General features: G+C 46.7%; 1 protein-coding gene across 1 annotated transcript in view; it reads left to right on the forward strand.

The window, feature by feature from the left end:
* The first annotated feature begins 12,232 nt into the window (after window positions 1-12,232).
* RTF1 (RTF1 homolog, Paf1/RNA polymerase II complex component) overlaps window positions 12,233-21,645 on the forward strand; it is a 68,605-nt gene continuing 59,192 nt past the window's right edge. Inside the window, exon 1 of the mRNA XM_024232678.3 lies at window positions 12,233-12,450. Within this exon, the coding sequence (XP_024088446.1) occupies window positions 12,253-12,450 (198 nt within the window). The 5' untranslated portion in view covers window positions 12,233-12,252. The remainder of the gene's footprint in view (window positions 12,451-21,645) is intronic.

Consider the following 21,645-nt stretch of genomic DNA (forward strand, 5'->3'; position numbering starts at 1 on the left):
GGTTCAAGTGATTCTCCTGCCTCAGCCTCCCGAGTAGCTGGAATTAGAGGTGCATGCCACCACACCCAGCTGATTATTATATTTTTAGCAGAGTCAGGGTTTCGCCATGTTGGCCAGGCTGGTCTCCAACTCCTGACCTCAGTTGATCCACCCACCTCGGCCATCCAAGGTGCTGGGATTACAGGCGTGAGCCACTGTGCCAGGCTGTTTGCCTGTTTTTTAAGTATAGGAAGCCCCATATGTGTTTATTACCAGTGGAGAAAGGAAGGCTGCAAGAGAGAAAAAAATATTCAAATAGAAAGGAAGGACATGACAATGCCAGGCAGAAGAAAAGGTAGAGTCATTAGGGGAAGGAAATATAGGAAATAAAGGCAAAGAGCTGAGGGGAAATGATTATGTAGGTTAACCCAACCATGTCTGTAGCACCTTCCTCCTTGGCCTCCCAGACAGTGGTAGTGGGCTCCACCAAATCTTAACTATACCTTTGTTCACAACAAAACTGAAACCCGGCCAGGCAGAGTGGCTCACACCTGTAATGCCAGCACTTTGGGAGGCCTAGTCGGGTGAATCACCTGAGATCAGGAGTTCGAGACCAGCTTGGCCAACATGGTAAAACCCTGTCTCTACTAAAAATACAAAAATTAGCCAGGGGTGATGGTGAGCACCCGTAATCCCAGCTACTCGGGAGGCTGAGGCAGGAGAATGGCTTGAACCTGGGAGGCAGAGGTTGCAGTGAGCTGAGATCTTGCCATTGCACTCCAGCCTGGGCGACAAGAGTGAAACTCTGCCTCAAAAAAGAAAACAACAACAACAACAACTGAAACCCATCCAAATTAGACATGGAGACAACAGGGGACCATCTATCTATTTGTGGACATAGGGCTGACAAATGCCATAAATGATAATATGACAAAGGGAACAAAGTGAGGCAAACAGAGCAGGCAACTACAAAGAGAAGCCCCTGCCTAAAAGGAAATGAACAGTAAGAGCATCATTCAGAAGCCTGGGACCAGAGGACAATGAAGCTGTTCTGAATCCGAATATGAATGGATGAAGCCCTGTAGTCCCCTATATTGCAGGCAGTGACAAAAGAGGCAGAGGTGTTGTTCAGCCCTGGCCAACCTTAGAAGGTAGCAGGATCATTTTTTGTTTGTGTGTTTGCTTGTTTTGAGATGGAGTTTTGCTCATGTTGTCTAGGCTGGAGTGCAATGGCGCAATCTCAGTTCACTGCAACCTCCACCTCTCGGGTTCAAGCGAATCTCCTGTCTGAGCCTCCCGAGTAGCTGGGATTACAGGTGCATGCCACCATGCCTGGCTAATTTTTGTATTTTTAGTAGAGACGAGGTTTCATCATATTGGTCAGGCTAGTCTCCAACTCCTGACCTCAGGTGATCCACCTGCCTCAGCCTCCCAAAGTGGTGGGATCACAAAAGTGAGCCACCGTGCCCAGCCTGTTTTTGTTGTTTGGAGACAGAGTCTTGCTCTGTCACCCAGGCCAAGGTATAGTGGCCCAATCTTGGCTCACTGCAACCTCTGCCTCCCAGGTTCAAGCGATTCTCCTGCCTCGGCCTCCTGAGTAGCTGGGACTACAGGGGTGCACCACCACGCCCAGCTAAGTTTTGTTGTTTTAGTAGAGACAGGGTTTTGCCATGTTGGCCAGGCTGGTCTCCAACACCTGACTTCAGGTGATCCACCCACCTTGGCCTCCCAAAGTGCTGGTATTACAGGCATGAGTCACTGCACCCGGCCAGGAGGGTTTTTTTTTTTTTTTTTTTTTGAGACCGAATCTCACTCTGACGCCCAAGCTGGAGTGCAGTGGCGGGATCTCGGCTCACTGCAACCTCCGCCTCCTGGGTTCAAGCGATTCTCCTGTCTTGCCCTCCCAAGTAGCTGAGACTACAGGTGCATGCCACCACTCCCAGCTGAGTTTTTTTTTTTTTTAGTAGAGACGGGGTTTCACCATGTTAGCCAGGATGGTCTTGATCTCTTGACCTCGTGATCCGCCCGCCCCGGACTCCCAAAGTGCTGGGATTACAGGCATGAGCCACCGTGCCCGGCCAGGAGGGGTTTTTTTTAATTTTTTTTTTTAAGCTGCTGAGTTTGTGTTAAGCAGGATCCTAATGTCATTTCCAATCAATATTAAATGAAATAATATATATAAAATGTTTGCATAATTATTGGAATTATTTGGTAAATGTGCAAAAAAGCTAGCCATTATTGCTGAACTATAGGACGGTGTTCAACAAGTACCCAGTCCAATAGAGGGCATGTCATCAAACAAATAACTGCAGCACAGTTAGAAACTATAGCAGAGGGAAGTATTAGGTACAAGACTGGCCCAAAGAAGGGTGTAATGAGTACTTATAGGCTAGACATTGAGTTTAACACTTCTCAGGCATTTTCTCTTTTCATTGTCAGAACAATTCTGTGAAGTAGGTACTCATATTACACCTATTTCCCAGGTAAGAAAACAGATGTTAAGTAACATGCTAGTCACATGCTTATCACAGCTGTTGAAGTGGCAGAGCTGGGATTCAAACCATGTCTGTCTGCTAAATCCAGGATACATGCTCATTATTCACTACATTGTATCATGTCTGCTCATCCGAGTTAGGGAGTAGTTCCTAGAGGAAGAACATAAACTGAGCATTGAAGGATAAGGCATTTAACAGACAAATGAGAAGGAGAAGGGCACTCCAGGTGAGGGAACATGTATATGCAAAGGCAGGGAGTTATGAAACAGACCATGTGCCCACAGAAATGGAAGACTTCCGCTTGTCAGAATAGTGATGATTTCTACTGTCTTTTTTTTTTTTTCCAGACAAAGTCTCGCTCTGTTGCCAGGCTGGAGTGCAGTGGCGCAATCTCAGCTCACTGCAACCTCTGCCTCCCAGGTTCAAGTGATTCTCCTGCTTCCCGAGTAACTGGGAGTACAGGGGCGTGCCACCACGCCCAGCTAATTTTTGTATTTTTAGTAGAGACAGGGTTTCACCATGTTGGCCAGGATGGTCTCCATCTATTGACCTCATGATCTGACCACCTCGGCCTCCCAAAATGCTGGGATTACAGGCATGAGCCATTACACCCAGCCCGATTTCTAATGTCTAAAAGCAACATAGAGTCAAGCCCAGGGCCATTTACTTACCATACCATGTCTCTTAAGACTTACCATGGGCCTGACGCAGTGGCTCATGCCTGTAATCCCAGCATTTTGGGAGGCCAAGGCAGATGAATCACCGGAGGTCGGGAGTCCGACACCAGCCTGACCAACATGGAGAAACCCCATCTCTACTAATACAAAAATTAGCCGGGCATGGGGGCGCATGCGTGTAATCCCAGCTACTTGGGAGGCTGAGGCAGAATTGCTTGATTTGGGTGGGATTGACTCTAAATCCATCCTTCAGGGTTGTACTAACTGGTTTTATCCAATCAGCATATCTCACCTCTCTGGCCCCAGGGATTGGCTCAGAAGTTGACAATTAACTCAGGTAGTGCCAGGGAGGGCCAGTGACCTCTGGGAACAAGCAGCTTCTTCCTTCTTCCTTGGAGGCTACTGGAAGAGACCCTCTGTCTTCCTCTGGGTAATGTAGTGAGAGCTATTTTGTAACCATGTGGACAGAACCTAGAGCTGCCTGCTTGTAGGTGAGTTGGGACACCAAGGATTAAGGCAGAGCCAAGAACAGAAAGAAGCCAGACTTCTGACACTATCTGTGCTGCTGAATCAGGCATTCTCTGAGGCCAGACCTGCTTCTGGACCTTTCAGTCACGTGAGCCAAGATTATGTTGTTTAAACTAGCTTGTGTTGAGTTTTCTGTTACTTGTAGCCAAAAGCATCCTAACTGATACAGCTGTGGAGGAAGAAAACAGAACATGAAGTCAGCATGCAAGAGGCTTATTTTTTTTTTAATATATATTTTATTTTTCTTGAGACGGAGTGTTGCTGTCACCCAGGCTGGAGTGCAGTGTTGTGATCTCTGCTCACTGCAACCTCCGCCTCCCAGGTTCAAGCGATTCTTCTGCCTCAGCCTCTTGAGCAGCTGGGATTACAGGCACATGCCACCACACCTGTCTAATTTTTGTAGTTTTAGTAGAGACGGGGTTTTACCATGTTGGTCAGGATGGTCTCGATTTCTTGACCTTGTGATCTAACCGCCTCGGCCTCCCAAAGTGCTGGGATTACAGGCGTGAGCCACCGTGCCCGACTGACATTTTTACTTTTTTTAAATTTTTATTTCATTTTATTTATTTATTTTTGAGATGGAGTTTCGCTTTTGTCGCCCAGGCTGGAGTGCAATGGCACAATCTCAGCTCACTGCAACCTCTGCCTCCTGGGTTCAAACAATTCTCCTGCCTCAGCCTCTGAGTAGCTGGGATTACAGGCATGCGCCACCACGCCTGGCTAATTTTGTATTTTTAGTAGAGACAGGGTTTCTCCATGTTGGTCAGGCTGGTCTCGAACTCCCAACCTCAGGTGATCTGCCTGTCTTGGCCTCCCAAAGTGCTGGGATTACAGGCGCAAGCCACCTCGCCCGGCCCACGTTTTTACTTTTTATGTGAAAGAGATATGTTAAAAAGGAGCCAGGGCACCTGTAATCCCAGCTACTCAGGAGGCTGAGGCAGGAGAATCGCTTGAACCTGGGAGGCGAAGGTTGCAGTGAGCTGAGATCCTGCCACTGCACTCCAGCCTGGGCAACAGAGTGACACTCTGTCTCAAAAAAAAAAAAAAAAAAGGAGCCAGCTGAGAGAGACTGAAGGCACAGAAAATAAGAGCAATAATCAATAGAGTGATGCTTCTGAGAAACAGAAGTAACAAAACAGGATGTAGGAGGAGCTTTAGACAAACAGGAATGTTCATCCATGCCTGCGACAAAGTAGGCGCTTAATAAATATTTGTAAATTGAGTAGATAATGATTTGGGACCTTCTGAAAACTCCTCTATATTGATAGAGGAATTTATAACTGATTTATAGAAGGCTACATTCTTCTGCATTTTGCATCTTGCCAAGTCGTTCTCTGAGGTCACCCTAGCTTAGGCTTTTGAAATACCTTGTTATCACGTGCATGCAGACTTTTTCAGGAAATGTAGAGACAGAAAAGAATTTCTGATCCTGAACTCTTTACATGATTTTTAGGCTTCTCTCTCTGTGTCCAGTGTTTTTCAAAATGAGTTCCCCTCATAACTTACAAGTAAATCACTCTAGGCATCTGTTAAAAATGCAGAATCTGGCCGGGTGCGGTGGCTCACCCCTGTAATCCCAGCACTTTGGGAGACCGAGGCAGGTGGTTCACGAGGTCAAGAGATTGAGACCATCCTGGCCAACATGGTGAAACCCTGTCTCTACTAAAAATACGCAAATTAGCTGGGCGTGGTGGCGCACACCTGTAGTCCCAGTTACTCAGGAGGCTGAGGCAGGAGAATCGCTTGAACCTGGGAGGCGGAGGTTGCAGTGAGCCGAGATTGTGCCACTGCACTCCAGCCTGGCAACAGAGCGAGACTCCGTCTCAAAAAAAAAAAAAAGTGTAAACCAGGGAATCCTGTGTTGATAAGCTCACAAGTTTGGCTTTGACAAAGCAAGAATTTAAATTGCAGGGTTCACTTGTATTCATGGTTCCAAGCGTGTTACAGTTAGCTGTGATACACATCTCAGGTAATGAGTAATTAATCATACTCAAGAATCAAAGTTGGCAAATAACTAACTTATAAAAATAATTTTACTTTGGGAGGCCGAGGCGGGCAGATCACGAGGTCAGGAGATCGAGACCATCCTGGCTAACACAGTGAAACCCCGTCTCTACTAAAAATACAAAAAAATTAGCCAGGCATGGTGGCGGGCACCTGTAGTCCCAGCTACTCGGGAGGCTAAGGCAGGAGAATGGCGTGATCCCGGGGGGCAGAGCTTGCAGTGAGCGGAGATTGTGCCACTGCACTCCAGCCTGGGCGACAGAGCAAGACTCTTTCTCAAAAATAAATAAATAAATTAATAATAATAATATTATTAATAATAATAATAATTTTAGCTGAGGTAGGAGGATAGCTTGAGCCCAGGAGTTCAAATCTAGCCTGGGTGACAGAGCAGAACCCCGTTTCTAAAAATATAATAATAATACAAATTAATTAACACAAAAATACAAATAACTTTAAAGATATAAGATTGTCCCTATGGTAACATCCCCTTCACTCCTTGGCATTGTGATATGGTTTTCTGAAAGCTGTTTTTGAGTACAGTGGACACTTCAATAAAAAACAGCCTCTGTTACATGTGCTGAGGTAGGAACAAAAGGTTATGAACTACAGAGCTATCCTGAGAGAGGCCAGAGAGAAGGCTGACCTTACAGCATCTTAAAATTAGTTCCCAGCTCAGCACAGTGGTTCATGCCTGCCCAACACTTTGGGAGGCCAAGGTGGGAGGATCACTTAAGCTCAGGAGTTTGGGATCAGCCTGGGTAACATATGGAGACCTCATCTCTACAAAAATAAAGACAAATTAGCCAGGTGTGGTGGTGCATTTCTCTGGTCCCAGCTACTTGGGAGGCTGAGTTGGGAGATTGCTGGGGCCTGGGAGGTTGAGGCTGCAGTGAGCTGTGATTGTGCCACTGCATTGCAGCCTGAGTGACAGAGTGAGACTCAGTCTCAAAACAAAACAAAACTTTGAGATGATGGACACTTGCATAGGAAAAAAAAATTAGTTCTCACTTACCAGGAGGAAACAATTAAATACAAAGAAGCCAAGGATTCCCATTTAATATATACTCACCATGTGTATTTTAGTCATGGAACTCAGGCCTCTGGTGGTAGACATTAACTCATGGATATACAAAGCATTTTCTGACACTCCCTGGTGCCACCTTGGCGTGGCACTCAAACCAGTCTAACGCTGCAGGGAGAAACCACATTATAGGATAACACATGTTGCATGATCCTGTTTTGGGGTGTGTTTACATGTATTCCCTAAGAGGTCTGGAACAATACACACTAAACTAGTCATAGGAGTTTTTCCTGGAGAATGAGATTGGGAGAGAAGAGGGATGAGGGTGAGGACCTCCATTTTACTTTATATACTTCTGGATTTGGATTTCTTATTTATAGTGGACATATATTAATTTTGTACTCTAAAAAATAAATTCGGCTGGGCATGTTGTCTCATGTCTTTAATCCCAGCACTTTGGAAGTCCAAGGCAAGAGGATCACTTAAGCCCAGGAGCTCAAGACCAATGTAGGCACCATGGTGAGACCTTGTCTCTACAGAAATATTTAAAAATTAGCCGGGCATGGTGGAGTGCCTGTTGTCCCAGCTACTCTGTGAGCCATGATCCTGTCACTGTATTCCAGCCCGGGCAATGGAACAAGACTCTGTTTAAAACAAAACAAAACAAAACAAAACAAAAACCATAATAGTACATTATTTTTTTTTTAAAGTATATTATTTAAATCCAGGCACAGGGGCTCATGTCTGTAATCCAAACACTTTGGGAGGACTGCTTGAGCCCACGAGTTCGAGACCAGACTGGGCAACATAGGGAGACCCTGTCTCTGCAAAAAAAATACAAAAATTAGCTGAGTGTGGTGGTGCGCTGTAGTCTCAGCTACTCGGGAGGCTGAGGTGGGAGGACTGCTTGAGCCTAGGAGGTTGAGGCTGCAGTGAGCCATGACGGTGCCATTGTACTCCAGTCTGGGGGACAGAGCAAGACCCTGTCTTTAAAAAATAAAAATAAATACAATTGGCTGGGCGTGGTAGCTCACACCTGTAAACCCAGCATTTTGGGAGGCTGAGGCGGGTGGATCACCTGAGGTCAGGAGTTTAAGACCAGCCTGACCAACATGGAGAAATCCCATCTCTACTAAAAATACAAAATTAGCGGGGTATAGTGGCACATGCCTGTCATCCCAGCTACTCGGGAGGCTGAGGCAGGAGAATTTCTTGAACCTGGGAGGCAGAGGTTGCGGTGGGCCGAGATGGTGCCATTGCACTCCAGCCTGGGCAACAAGAGCAAAACTCTGCCTCAAAAAATAAAAAATAAATAAATAAGTAAATAAATAAAAATAAAAATAAATACAATAAATAAAGAGACTTTCAATACCTACAGTGAGAGGTCAAGGAAAGCTGAGCCTGAGGATAATCATCAGAGTAGCCGGAGCTCCAATAAGGTTAAACTCCCAAGCAAGGCAGTGTGCCTAAGCCAAAGGCCAGGCCCTAGTTGAGAAATAATGGGACCATGACAAATGGGATGGGGATATCTGGTTAATGCCCCTAAAGAATTTGAAATCCCAGGTACTCCCGAACCCTCTGAACCTGCAGAAATGATCTTCCATCCAGCCTCCTCTCCTGCTTTTAGACACTGCAGAGGCTTGTCCCTGGCAGGACTGCAGGATTTCTCCTTCCCCTCAGAATCTACTCTTACCCCTCTCCTGGCCACTAGACTTATATAGGGTTAAGTCACCACATAACCCAGTGGGGGACATATTGGGCCTAATAAAGGAGGAAAAGGACTATACGCCAAAAGAGCTGCAAGAACTAGCCAAGCAGGTGGTGGCAGGAGCTGGGAAAGTAGCAAACAACTGGATTCTGAGGGTGCCTGATCAAGAGGACCAAGTTGTAAGATTGGGCCAGATATGGTGGCTCATGCTATGATCTCAACACTTTTAAGAGAGTGAGGCAGGAGGATCACTTGAGGATAGAAATTGGAGACCAGCTTGGGCAACATAGTGAGATCTTGTCTCTACAAAAAATAAAAATAAAAAAATTAGCAGGGTGTGTTGGCACATGCCTGTAGTCCCAGCTACTTGGTAGGCTGAGGTGGGAGGATTGCTTGAGCCCAGGAGTCTAAGGTTGCAGTGAGCCATGATCATACCACTGCACTCCAGCCTGGGTGACAGTGCAAGACCCTGTTTCAACGAAAAAAAAAAAAAATTCCAAGATTAGATAAGGGAGAGTATTGTTTTTTTTTTTTTTTTTTTTTTTTTTGAGATGAGCTCTCGCTCTGCTGCCCAGGCTGGAGTGCAGTGATGTGATCTCAGCTCACTGCAACCTCCGCCTTCTGGGTGCAAGCAATTCTCCTGCCTCAGCCTCCTGAGTAGCTGGGACTACAGGTGCATGCCACCACGCCCAGCTAATTTTTGTATTTTTAGTAGAGACAGGGTTTCACCATGTTAGCCAGGCTGGTCTCGAACTCCTGACCTCAAGTGATCCACCCTCCTTGGTCTCCCAAAGTGCTAGGATTACAGGCATGAGCCACCACGCCTGGCCTAACTTATTATTATCATTATTTTTTTAAATTTTGAGATGGAATTTCACTCTTGTTGCCCACGCTGGAGTGCAATGCGCGATCTCAGCTCACTGCAACTCCGCCTCCTGGGTTCAAGTGATTCTCCTGCCTCAGCCTCCCAAGTAGCTGGGATTACATGGGCCTGCCACAATGCACAGCTAATTTTTTTTTTTTTTTTTTGTATTTTTAGTAGAGACGGGATTTCACCATGTCAGCCAGGCTGGTCTTGAACTCCTGACCTCAGGTAATCCGCCTGCCTCGGCCTCCCAAAGTGCTGGGATTACAGGCGTGAGCCACCACACTCGGCTTCGCCTAACTTACTATTTTTTTTGAGACGTGGTTTCTCTATGTTGCCAAGGATGGATTCGACCTCCTGGGCTCAACCGATCCTCCTACCTTAGCCTCCCAAGTAACTGGGACCATAGACCTGTGCCTCCATGCTTGCTTTGTAAACTTACACCTTATAAGAACCCAAAGAGACAGACACTATCATTATCCCCATTTTACTAATTGGAAACTTTGACTGGTTGGGATCTCTGGGAAGCTGACTCAAGAGGGAGTTTAAAGCGACGTTTATTCACTAAATTTAGACATTGATTAGACTCAATACGGACTAACTTCAGTACGTGAATCATTAGAAGACCCCTTGCAGAAAGGTCAAAATCTACAGATTTCACTCAAAGAACATACTTTTATTAATTCCAGTCAAGGGCCACTGACCATGTTATGGCTTTCTTTTTAGCAATACTGTGTATTAACACATTTAAAGAGGGTCCTCCAGAAGGGCACCACAGGCTTCAGGGTGGCTAGACATACAGAAGCTGGGCTGTGATTCGGGGTCACCTTGGCCATGGGCTGGGTTCCAAAGATATGTCGGGGGAGAAAAGTCTATGAGCCGTATCTTAGGAAAACTTTTCTAGGGTAAAGAGGTAGTTGGACTTTATTTAGGTTATTTTATTTATGTATTTATTTTTTTGAGACAGGGTCTCACTTTGTCACCCAGGCTGAAGTGCAGTGGTGCGATTATTTTCTTTTATCCATTTTTTTTTTTTTTGAGAACAGGCTCGCTATTGTTGCCCAGGCTGGAGTGCAGTGGCGCGATCTCAGCTCACTGCAACCTCCACCTCCCAGGTTCAAGCAATTCTCTGCCTCAGCCTCCCAAGTAGCTGGGAATACATGCGCCCGCCACCACGTCTAACTATTTTTTGTATTTTCAGTAGAAACGGGGTTTCGCCGTCTTGGCCAAGTTGGTCTTGAACTCCTGACCTCGTGATCCACCTGCCTTGGCCTCCCAAAGTACTGGGGTTACAGGAAACAGCCACTGCACCCGGTCCAGATTATTATTTTTGAGAAAGAGTCACATCTGTTGCCAGGCTGGAGTGCAGTGGTACGATTTAGTCTCACTGCAGCCTCCGCCTTTGGGTTCAAGTGATTCTCCTGCCTCAGCCTCCCAAGTAGCTGGGATTACAGGAACACGCCACTATGCCTGGCTAATTTTTGTATTTTTAGTAGAGACAGGGTTTTACCATGTTGGTCAGGCTGGTCTCGATCTCCTGACCTTGTGATCCGCCTGCCTCGGCCTCCCAAAGTGCTGGGATTACAGGCGTGAGCCACTGTGCCTGGCCTAATTTTTGTATTTTTAGTATAGATGGGGTTTCCCATGTTGGCCAGGCTGGTCTTGAACTCCTGCCCTCAGGTGATCCGCCCTCTTCGGCTTCCCCAAGTGCTGGTCAACATGGTGAAACCCCATCTCTACTGAAAATACAAAAATTAGCAGGGCGTGCTGAAGGGCGTCTGTAATCCCATCTATTCCGGAGGTTGAGGCTGGAGAATCGCCTGAACCCGGGCGGCAGAGGTTGCAGTGAGCCAAGATCGCGCCATTGCACCCCAGCCTGGGCGACAAGAACGAAACTCCGTCTCAAAAAAAAAAAAAAAAAAAAAAAAAAAAAAAAATTAGCCAGGCGTGGTGGCAGGAGCCTGTAATCCCAGCTACTCAGGAGGCTGAGGCAGGAGAATCGCGTGAACCTGGGAGGTGGAGTTGCAGTGAGCCGATACCGCGCCATTGCGCTCCAGGCTGGGCAGTAAGAACGATTCCGCCTCCAAAACAAACAAACGAACAAGCAAACAAACAAAAAAAACCACCACCACAAATCAGGCTGGGCACGGTAGCTCACGCCTGTAATCCCAGCACTTTGGGAGGCCAAGGCAGGAGGATCCCTTGGGCCCAGGAGTTCGAGACCAGCCTGGGCAATATAGGGAGGCCCCGTCTCTACTAAAACACAAAACCACTCACAAATCAAATCATGTGGTTCTTCAGTTTAAAATCTTTAAATACTCAAGTTCAAACTCCCTAATTCAGCTTACTTATTAGGCTCTGAGTGATGCAGTCGCCGTGTCCTTCTCCAGCCTGGTCTCTCGCCTATCCCCACCCACAATCTCTGCTCTGGCCAAAACAAACTTCAGTTCTCCGAACCTAACTTTATTATCGCCGGGCCATTTTGCCTACGCTGTTCTCTGCGTGCAACACTCTACTCTCCTTTTGGGTAATTCAGATGCATTCTCCAGGTCCCAGCTCAGCTGTCACTCGCACAGCCCGAGTCGGCAGGCTCCAGCCCCCAACCGGTGTCCATCGCGTGGTCCAGACGACTTATGTCTTCCAGGCCGTCGGCCCCTTTAGTACACGCCATCAGTGTGGACAGCTGAAAGTAGGTAGACACGTGAGCCCCCTCAGAGAAAACCTGGATCCTTGCGGCTCCAGCCCCCGATAAGTAGAGAGCCCACCAAACTTCGGTTCCGTAGCAGAGACATAGCCAAGGACTCCAGGACAGTCACGGGGAAAGCCACCACCATTCTCTGCCCGGAACCAGCGAGGGGGGAAGGCCCCGCCTCTCACGCTGCGTCGGGGGCGGGGAAGGGCGGGGCACCCGGCGCCCTGCGAACGGCGTGCGGCGAGCAGGGGGCGGGGCCAGGGGGCGGAGCGGAGCGCGCATGCGCGGTCGCCTTTGTGTGGGTCGAGCAGCGGCGGCGGCGGCGGCAGTGGCGGTCCCACTGGCAGGCGGGCAAGAGGGGAGTCCGGGCGGCGGCCGGCGTGGGAGCCGGGGGACCACCATGGTAAAGAAGCGGAAAGGCCGCGTCGTGATCGACTCGGACACAGAGGACAGCGGCAGCGACGAGAACCTGGATCAGGTGAGGGCAGGCCGCGGAGGCGCGGGCCGGCGGAGCCAGAGGGCTGTCGGGGCCGCGGGAGCCGGAGCCGGCCGGGCCTGGAGCCTTCCTACCAGAGCGCCCAGCTCGCCCCGTGCCCTGGGCACCACTACAGCCCCTTTCCCTTCTTCCCGGAGTGTGCGGGGCCTTGGAGACCGGCCCGGGCCTGGAGACGGAGCCCCGAGGACTTGGCGCCTTGGGCGGGGAGGCGGGGCAGGGACCGGGCTGATGGGCCTCGGGCTCGGGGGTAGCGAAAGGGGCCGCGATCTTCCGGGGCCAGATCGGGGCGGCGGGCTGTAGTCCAGGAGATCCGGGCTGGGAGAGATAGGAAGTATCGCCCGCCAACCTGGGAGGCTGGGAGGTTTTGGAGGAGGTGCAAGGGTGCGCGTCGAGCAGTTGGGGGTTAGGGCCAAGAAGATCCAGACTCTACAAGGTGGAAGTTTTTCGGACAAGGGGTGTGGACAGAGGGGAAGGACACTCGTAAATGTTCTTAGGAGCCTCTGCCATGCTTGCCAAGGATGACTTAGCTGTGGGCACGAGTTTATTTGGCGACTAGGGTCGTTTGTGTTTGAGAAGGGCTCCTGTTGGGGTGTCAGACCCAAAAAAACACTCTTGGGTGGAGGAAAGAGGGCAGATACTGGAAGTAATAGAGAACTATGTAGGGCGACATGGAGGGACTGTGCATAGCCCAGGCCTCCTCTTGGCCCTTTCATACAGCATCCCAGAATTCTTTCTTACTTGAAGACTGCAGGAAGCACTGAAAGTAACTTTTGGCCTCAGTGTCTTGGGATTGAACTGTTTATATACTCTAGAAAACATTGTAGGGAGGAATCTGCTCTTTGTAGCAGTGCTCTAGTGATACCAGGCGATACAAAGATGGTCTCCTTTATGTTTAATGAGCAAATGATGTAAAGAAAGAATATGCAAGAGATAGTAGCTTTTGAGTAGAAAGAGTACTGAACTTGGAGTCTGAAAATTTGAATTCTAGGCTGGGCTTATGCTATTTTCTAGCTATATATCTTTGGTCTTAAACGTAAAATGAAAATGTAACATCAGCTTTGTGTATCTAAATGGTTTATTGTAAAGATCAAGTGTTTGTAAAAATTGATGGCAGTGCAAGCATTTGCTAATTGTAAAGTTTTTCTATAAGTGGCTTATTGGAGGTCTTTTATATGAAGCCAGGGGTCTCAGTTTGAAAGTATTAGGGGCTGGGCGCGGTGGCTCACGCTGTAGCCCCAGCACTTTGGGAGACCAAGGCGGGTGGATCATCTGAGGTCGGGAGTTCGAGACCAGCCTGACCAACATGGAGAAACCCCGTCTCTACTAAAAATACAAAATTAGCGGGGCGTGGTGGCACATGCCTGTAATCCCAGCTACTGGGGAGGCTGAGGCAGGAGAATTCTTGAACCCGGGAGGCTGAGGTTGCGGTGAGCCTGGGCAACAAGAGTGAAACTTCATCACACACACACACACAAAAAAAAAAAAAGAAAGAAAGAAAGAAAGAAAAAGAATTAAGGCATAAAAGGGGAGGACTTTTTATTTATTTATTTTTTTTTTTTGGGGGACGGAGTCTCGCACTGTCACTCAGGCTGGAGTGCAGTGGTGCGATCTCGGCACTGCAAGCTCCGCCAAGGGGAGGACTTTTAAGAAGAAAAGGACTGGGGAGGTGCTGTAGAAAGAAGACTGCTTTGAAAATGGTGGTAGGGAGGTGGAGAAGTAATGGGGCCTGTGTAGGACTATCTAAGGAATAGAAACTTTGTTTTGGGGTAGGAATTGAAAATGTTCTCATTGAAAGACTCCTGAAGTTTACAAAAATATCAAAAGTATAATTTTGACTGTAAAAGTTTGATTGGTAGATAATTTTAGACTGGTAATTAGAAGGAGTAGAATCTATTTTTTTCTATCTTTTCATCTACAAATGTGAATGTTTCAGATAATAACAACATTGGCTACCATTTATATAGTGCCTGGGGTAGGCACTTTAATTGTTTTGTTTACATTGTCAAGTTTTCACATTATGGTAAGTTTGGAATTATTTCCTCTACTTTACATAAAGAAAATGGAGGTTGAAAAAATTAAATAATTCACAACTAGTAAGTGGTAGCATTGGGATTTGAACCCAGATCTGCATGAATACAAAGCCTATACTGTTTCCATTCTACCAACTCAATCTGTTAAATTTTTTTCATACTGCCAAATGATAATGTTTCACAGTCATTTTTCATGGTGCTAGAATTCGTGTTTATAAAGTACACTGGATAGTTTAGAGGAAATTGGTACATACATTAAAAGGATTATTTGGGGGGATTTCTTGGTAAAGCACTCTCAAGACATCTGTTCAAATGATGAATGAACTGAACTGCAAATTATTGTCCTTAGTAGTTTCCCACAGAATTCTGATGAATAAAATAAGTTGAGTGCTTCCTTTCGTGGTAGAGATATTTCACCTGATCCACAAAAAGCTTTTTCAAAGTGGGAACTGGAGAGAATTGCCACTTTATTTATTTATTTATTTATTTATTTTTGAGACGGGGTCTTGTTCTATTGCCCGGGCTGGAGTTCAGTGGCACAATCTCAACTCACTGCAACCTCCGCCTCCTGGGTTCAAGCGATTCTCCTGCTTCAGCCTCCCGTGTAGCTGGGACTACAAGTGCCGGCACCACACCTGGCTAATTTTTTGTATTTTTAGTGGAGACAGGGTTTCTCCATGTTGGCCAGGCTGGTCTCGAACTCCTGACCTCAAGTGATCTGCCCACCTCGGTCTCCCAAAGTGCTGGGATTACAGGCATGAGCCACCGTGCTTGGCCGGAATTGCAACTTTAAATCCAATTCTAAATATCTATTTTTAAAAGGAAATTAACATAAAATGTGTAAGTAATACCTAATACATTTTAACAACAAATTTAACTTCCTCCCCTTCAGCTTCGTATTTGCATTCTTGTTATCAGATGGGAACTAGATCAAAATTCCCTTTCCCTGCACATCCTAACAGGGGTACTGATGCCTTCTGTTTGTCTGTTCAGCACTATGCCAGACTTAGAAGAATCAAAGAGGAAGGTCTCTGCCCTCTAGACATTTTCACGAAAGACCTTTAGCAAAAGTTCACAGTCATTCCTGCTTGGGGGTCTTTAGGAATCCTAATGCATTCTGGATCTTTCCTGCCCCAAATACCTTGTGCTGCTCCATCTGGTTCTGAGTCTTCACTGGGGGTATAACATTAGACTTGCTGTCTAGCGTATGGTACTTGTGGAAGGAACAAACCATGACAGATCACCGAGTATCTAGGGTGGATTGGAACGCAGTTAGTAAGGAGGCCTTTTGTCCCTGGGTTTTTCAGATGGGAATCTGAGCCATTATGTCAAAAATTTTACCTCCAGTTTATTCCTTACTGAAGGTGAGATAGATGGGCCTTCTAGGCTGGTTTTTCCTGGTGGTAGGGGCAGACCTCTGTGTCAGAAGCCACCTGGGTTGCTTATTTAAAATGTAGGTTGGGACTTAGAGGGTGCAGCAGTTCCCATCCTAGACCTACTCTCAGGGGATAGAGGTCTGGACTCTGCATTTGTAACAGGTATAGCTGAAGTAATTATGATTTATGTTAGTGATTAAGATCACTGCCTATATGCAAGTTAATCTTTTTAGTAACACACTATAAGTATTTAGAAGAGAAATAGCTTCCTGTCTCTGCCATAGTACTTCCAAGTTAAGCGTACATGTGTAGGCTGGGCATGGTGGCTCATGCCCTGTAATCTCAGCACTTTGGGAGGCCAAAGTGGGAGGATCACTTGAACCTAGGTGTTTGAGTTGAGCGTAGGCAACAAAGTGAGACCTCATCTGTAAAAAGACTTTAAAAATTGTCCAGGTGCAGTGGCTCATGCCTGTAATCCCAGCACTTTGGGAGGCTGAGGCGGGCGGATCACCTGAGGTCAGGAGTTTGAGACCAGCCTGACCAACATGGAGAAACCTCGTCTCTACTAAAAATACAAAATTAGCCGGGCATGATGGTGCTTGCCTGTAATCCCAGTTACTCAGAAGGCTGAGGCAGGAGAATCACTTGAACCCAGGAGGTGGAGGCTGTGGTGAGCCGAGATTGTGCCATTGTACTCCAGCCTGGGCAACAAGAGTGAAACTGTGTATCAAAAAAAAAAAAAAAGAATTTAAAAATTAGCTGGGCATGGTGGCGTGCCTGTAGTCTCAGCTACTTGGGAGTCTGGGGTGGGAGGATTGCTTGAGCCTGGGAGGTTGAAGTTGCAGTTACTTGTGGTCCCACCATTTCTCTCCAGCCCAGGTAACAGAATGAGACCCTGTCTCAAAAAAAAAAAGAAAAAAAAGGCACTTGTATAACTAAAAGAACTTGACAGGGAGGTTTTAAGATGGCAAAACTACTGGTTCTTTTTTTTAGACAGGGTTTCACTCCTGTCGCCCAGGCTGGAGTGCAGTGGCACAATTACAGCTCACTGCTGTAGCATTGACCTCCCTAGCTCAGTCATCCTTCCATCTCAGCCTCTCAAGTAGCTGGGACTACAGGTGTGCACCACCGCCCAGCTAATTTTTAAAATCATTTGTAGAGATGGGGTCCCACTACATTGCCTAGGCTAGTCTCGAACGCCTGGGCTTAGGTGATTCTCAGGCTTCGGCCTCCCAAAGTGCTGGAATTACAGGTGTGAGCTGCCACACCAGGCCTTATTTATTTATTTGTTTGTTTATTTATTTATTTTTGAGATGGAGTCTCACTGTATCGCCCAGGCTGGAGTGTAATAGCATGATCTCGACTCACTGCAGCTTCCACCTCCCGGGTTCAAGCAATTCTCCTGCCTCAGCCTCCTGAGTAGCTGAGATTACAGGCACCTGCCACCACACCTGGCTAATTTTTTGTATTTTCAGTAGAGACGGGGTTTTGCCATGTTGGCCAGACTGGTCTCTAACTCCTGGCCTCAGGTGATCTAGCACCTAGCCTTATTTTAACCTTTGAAAGTTTTTAAAACTAAGACCTAGTTTGAGAGTTTGAAAGCTTTTCTTTTAGCATTTGACCTGATAGTGACTCTGTCCTTATTTTGACCACACCCTTTCTTCAACATTTTTAAATTTCAAGATACTTGCTGTTGGTGCCTATTGGGAAATAATAATTTGAGGCACACCTCTGGGCTGTATGTCACCTCTCTTTATGGAATAATATTTATGCAGTAAGTCTTATAAAATAAAAAGCATTCAAGATAATAAAGGAACCAGAGTTCTCAATTCAAATCAGTACAACTCAGTATTTATAAAAATTTTGTTCTGCCTTTCTAAAAAACTAAAAATTGAGCTATGTGCACACTGGGATGCTTTGTTTTATAGGTGCCTTATTTAAAATGGAGATTATATTGTCATGTCTTGTTTTTCTCTGTTTATCTAACTTGAAGTAGCAATAATTAAATTTGTCTTTGAGAGAATAGGCCCCCCTAAGTATTTTCTTTTTTCTGAGACGGAGTCTCGCTCTGTCACCCAGGCTGGAGTGCAGTGGCGCGATCTTGACTCCTGCAGCCTCCGCCTCCCGGGTTCAAGCAATTATCTGCCTTAGCCTCCCGAGTAGCTTGGATTACAGGCGCACGCCACCACGTCCAGCTAATTTTTGTATTTTTAGTAGAGACGGGGTTTCACCATCTTGGCCAGGCTGGTCTTGAACTCCTGACCTCGTGATCCACGCTCCTCGGCCTCCCAAAGTGTTGGGATTACAGGCGTGAACCACCGCGCCCGGCCAGCCCCGTAAGTATTTTCTAGGAGCTGTTTTCAGATACTACATGTAAAGAATATTATTATTATAAAGTACACTTCTATAAACCTTCCCCATAAATCTTAAGAAATTTAAAAGTTGTGCTTCTTGTTAATGTAGTGTTTTCCGCATTAATCAGAGGCAAATTTTGAAGGTAGGATGAGTTTGTGAGAAGTGTCAGTGTTAATTTGTGAAAACTTTAATTTGTGTCATGTTGCATCTAGCTTGATGTAATTCGCTTGTTAATTTCACTCTTTTCAAAGAGTGAGTCCCATGGGAGCTCCCTCCCTACCCAACCCCCGCCCAAGATGGAGTCTTGCTCTGTCACCCAGGCTGGAGAGCAATGGCACGCTGTCGGCTCACTGCAACTTCTGCCTCTAGGTTCAAGTGATTCTCCTGCCTCAGCCTCCTGAGTAGCTGGGATGATAGGCACACACCACCACTCCCGGCTAATTTTACATTTTTATTAGAGATGAGGTTTCTCCATGTTGGTTAGTCTGGTCTCGAACTCCCGACCTCAGGTGATCCACCCACCTCAGCCTCCCAAAGTGCTGGGTTTACAGGGGTGAGCCAACACGCCCAGCCCTGGGAGTTTTAACAGTGAGGCTTTTAGGAAAAATACAAAACTGATCTTCAGACACAGGTCATATTGGTGAATTTATTTTTTTTTATTTATTTATTTATTTTGAGATGGAGTCTCACTCTGTTGCCCAGGCTGGAGTGCAGTGGGACGATCTCAGCTCACTGCCACCTCTGCTTCCCGGGTTCAAGTGATTCTCCTGCCTCAGCCTCCCAAGTAGCTGGGATTACAGGCATGCACCACCATGCCCGACTAATTTTTGTATTTTTAGTAGAGATGGGGTTTCACCATGTTGGCCAGGCTGGTCTCAAACTCCTGACCTCAAGTGATCCGCCCGCCTTGGCTTCCCCAGAGTGCTGGGATTTCAGGCATGAGCCACCGCATCCGGCCTGATTGTTCATCATTCAACAGATGTATTAGACAGTGTTAGACACTAGAGCTATTGGGTGAACAAAATGGAAGCAGTTTCCACCTTCGAGGAGTGTAAAGTGGAATGAGAGAGAGATGAGGTGGGGAGATTGCTCAGAGAGAGTAATTTCCTTACAATTGCACTACAGGCCATGAAGCAAGGACAAGAATACTGTGGAGATATTACCAGGGACCCTATTCTAGCCTGATGAGAGTGACATTGAAACAGACCTGGAATGTGTGTTAAGGAAAAGCAGATTAGAAGACTGAAGAGTAAAGGGAAGAGTGTTGAATGTTCATGGTTGAGGCACCAGCATATATAAAAGAAATGAGACAGGAAGGACCTAGAGCCCTTATGAAACTGAAAGAAGCACAGAATGAGTAACATAAACTAGTTGCATAGTTGGAGAGAGTAGTACAAATGAAACTGTAGAGGTAGATTCTGTTTTGACCCTTTGAGGATGGAGAAGTCAGTTTACGGACTATACTCAGCAGTAAAAATAAAATTGAATTGATAGAACACATCAAGTGTGTCATACATAGTGAATGTAAGTAATGAAATTTGTGTGTCTCATATGTACATGTACTTGTATACTGGGTTATGAGGTATAATTTATCTTACTGTGGGCTGCGTTAAAAAGAGAAAAGTTTTTTGGCCAGTTGCAGTGGCTCACGCCTGTAATCCCAGCACTTTGGGAGGCCGAGGCGGGCGGATCTTATGAGGCCAGGAATTCGACCAGGCAGGCCAACATGGCGAAACCCCATCTACTAAAAATACAAAAATTAGCCAGGTGCGGTGGCACACACCTGTAGTCCCAGCCACTGGCGAGGCTGAGGCATGAGAATCCCTTGAACCTGGGAGGCGGAGGTTGCAGTGAGCCGAGATCACCACTGTACTAGCCTGGGTGACAGAGAGAGACTCCGTCTAAAAAAAACAAAAAACAAAAAAAAAATTTAAAGCCATTGGAGGGCCTCAGCCTCCCCAGTGGCTGGGACTACAGGTGTGTGCCACCACACTCGGCTAATTTTTGTTGTTTTTTTTTTTTTTGAGACAGAGTCTCGCTCTTTTCCCCAGGCTGGACTGCAGTGGCGCTAACTCTGCCACTGCAAGCTTCACCTCCCGGGTTTACACCATTCTCCTGCCTCAGCCTCCCGAGTAGCTGGGACTATAGGCGCCCGCCACTGCGCCCGGCTAATTTTTTTTGTATTTTTAGTAGACACGGGGTTTCACCGTGTTAGCCAGGATGGTCTTGATCTCCTGACCTCATGATCCGCCCGCCTCGGCCTCCCAAAGTGCTGGGATTACAGGTGTGAGCCACCGCACCCGGCCAATTTTTGTATTTTTAGTAGAGACTTTGGACTTTATTCTGAGGGTAATAGGAAGCCATTGAAGGATTTTAAGTTGGAGAAGATTTTCAGATTTGCCTTACCCAGACTATGTGGAGAGTAATATGGAGGGGGGACACTAATGAAGTGGCAGAGAGAGGAATCCAGATGAGAGATGATGGAGAACATAAGTTCCATTAGAATGGAAGCTCCAGGAGGCTAACCGTATGTGTTCACTATGCTGTCCCTGGCATCTAGAGCAGTGCCTATATGCAGTTGGCACCCAGTCAGTATTTATTAAATGAAGGACTGACTTGGATTGATATGGTTGTTATAGAGATGACAGATAGTGGAATTGGTTGGACATAATGTTCAGTATGTAGAACTAAAAGGCCTTGAAGACTGAGGACTGATTAGGATGAGAAGAGGAGTATTAAGGATTGATGCCAGGCACTGGCCTGAGATGGGGAATGCTGGAGGAGCAGGTTTAGAGGTGAAGATCCTGCATTCAGTCTGGGATATGTGGAGTTTGAAGTGACTATGAGATATCTAAGTGGAGACATGAAGTAGGTAGTTGAAAATAACACTTGAGGGCCAGGCACAATGGCTCACGCCTGTAATCCCAGCGCTTTGGGAGGCTGAGGTGGGAGGATTGCTTGAGCTCAGGAGTTCGAGACCAGCCTAGGCAACATGGTGATGAAACCTGGTCTCTACAAAAAAAAAAAAAATTTTTTTTTGAGGTGGAGTCTCGCTCTGTTGCCTAGGCTGGAGTGCAATGACACCATCTTGGCTCACTGCAACCTCCGCCCTGGGTTCAAGCAATTCTCGTGCCTCAGCCTCCTGAGTAGCTGGGATTACAGGCACATGCCACCATGCCCAGCTAATTTGTTTGTTTGTTTGTTTGTTTTTATTTTTATTTTTGAGATAGAGTCTCGCTCTGTCGCCCAGGGTGGAGTGCAGTGGCGCGATCTGGGCTCACTGCAACCTCTGCCTCCTGGGTTCAAGCGATTCTTCTGCCTCAGGCTCCCAAGTAGCTGGGACTACAGGCGTGCGCCACCACGCCTGGCTACTTTTTTGTATTTTTAGTAGAGACAGGGTTTCACCATATTGGCCA

Source organism: Pongo abelii, chromosome 16 (assembly GCF_028885655.2).
Source record: "Pongo abelii isolate AG06213 chromosome 16, NHGRI_mPonAbe1-v2.0_pri, whole genome shotgun sequence".
Taxonomy (NCBI): Eukaryota; Metazoa; Chordata; class Mammalia; order Primates; family Hominidae; genus Pongo; species Pongo abelii.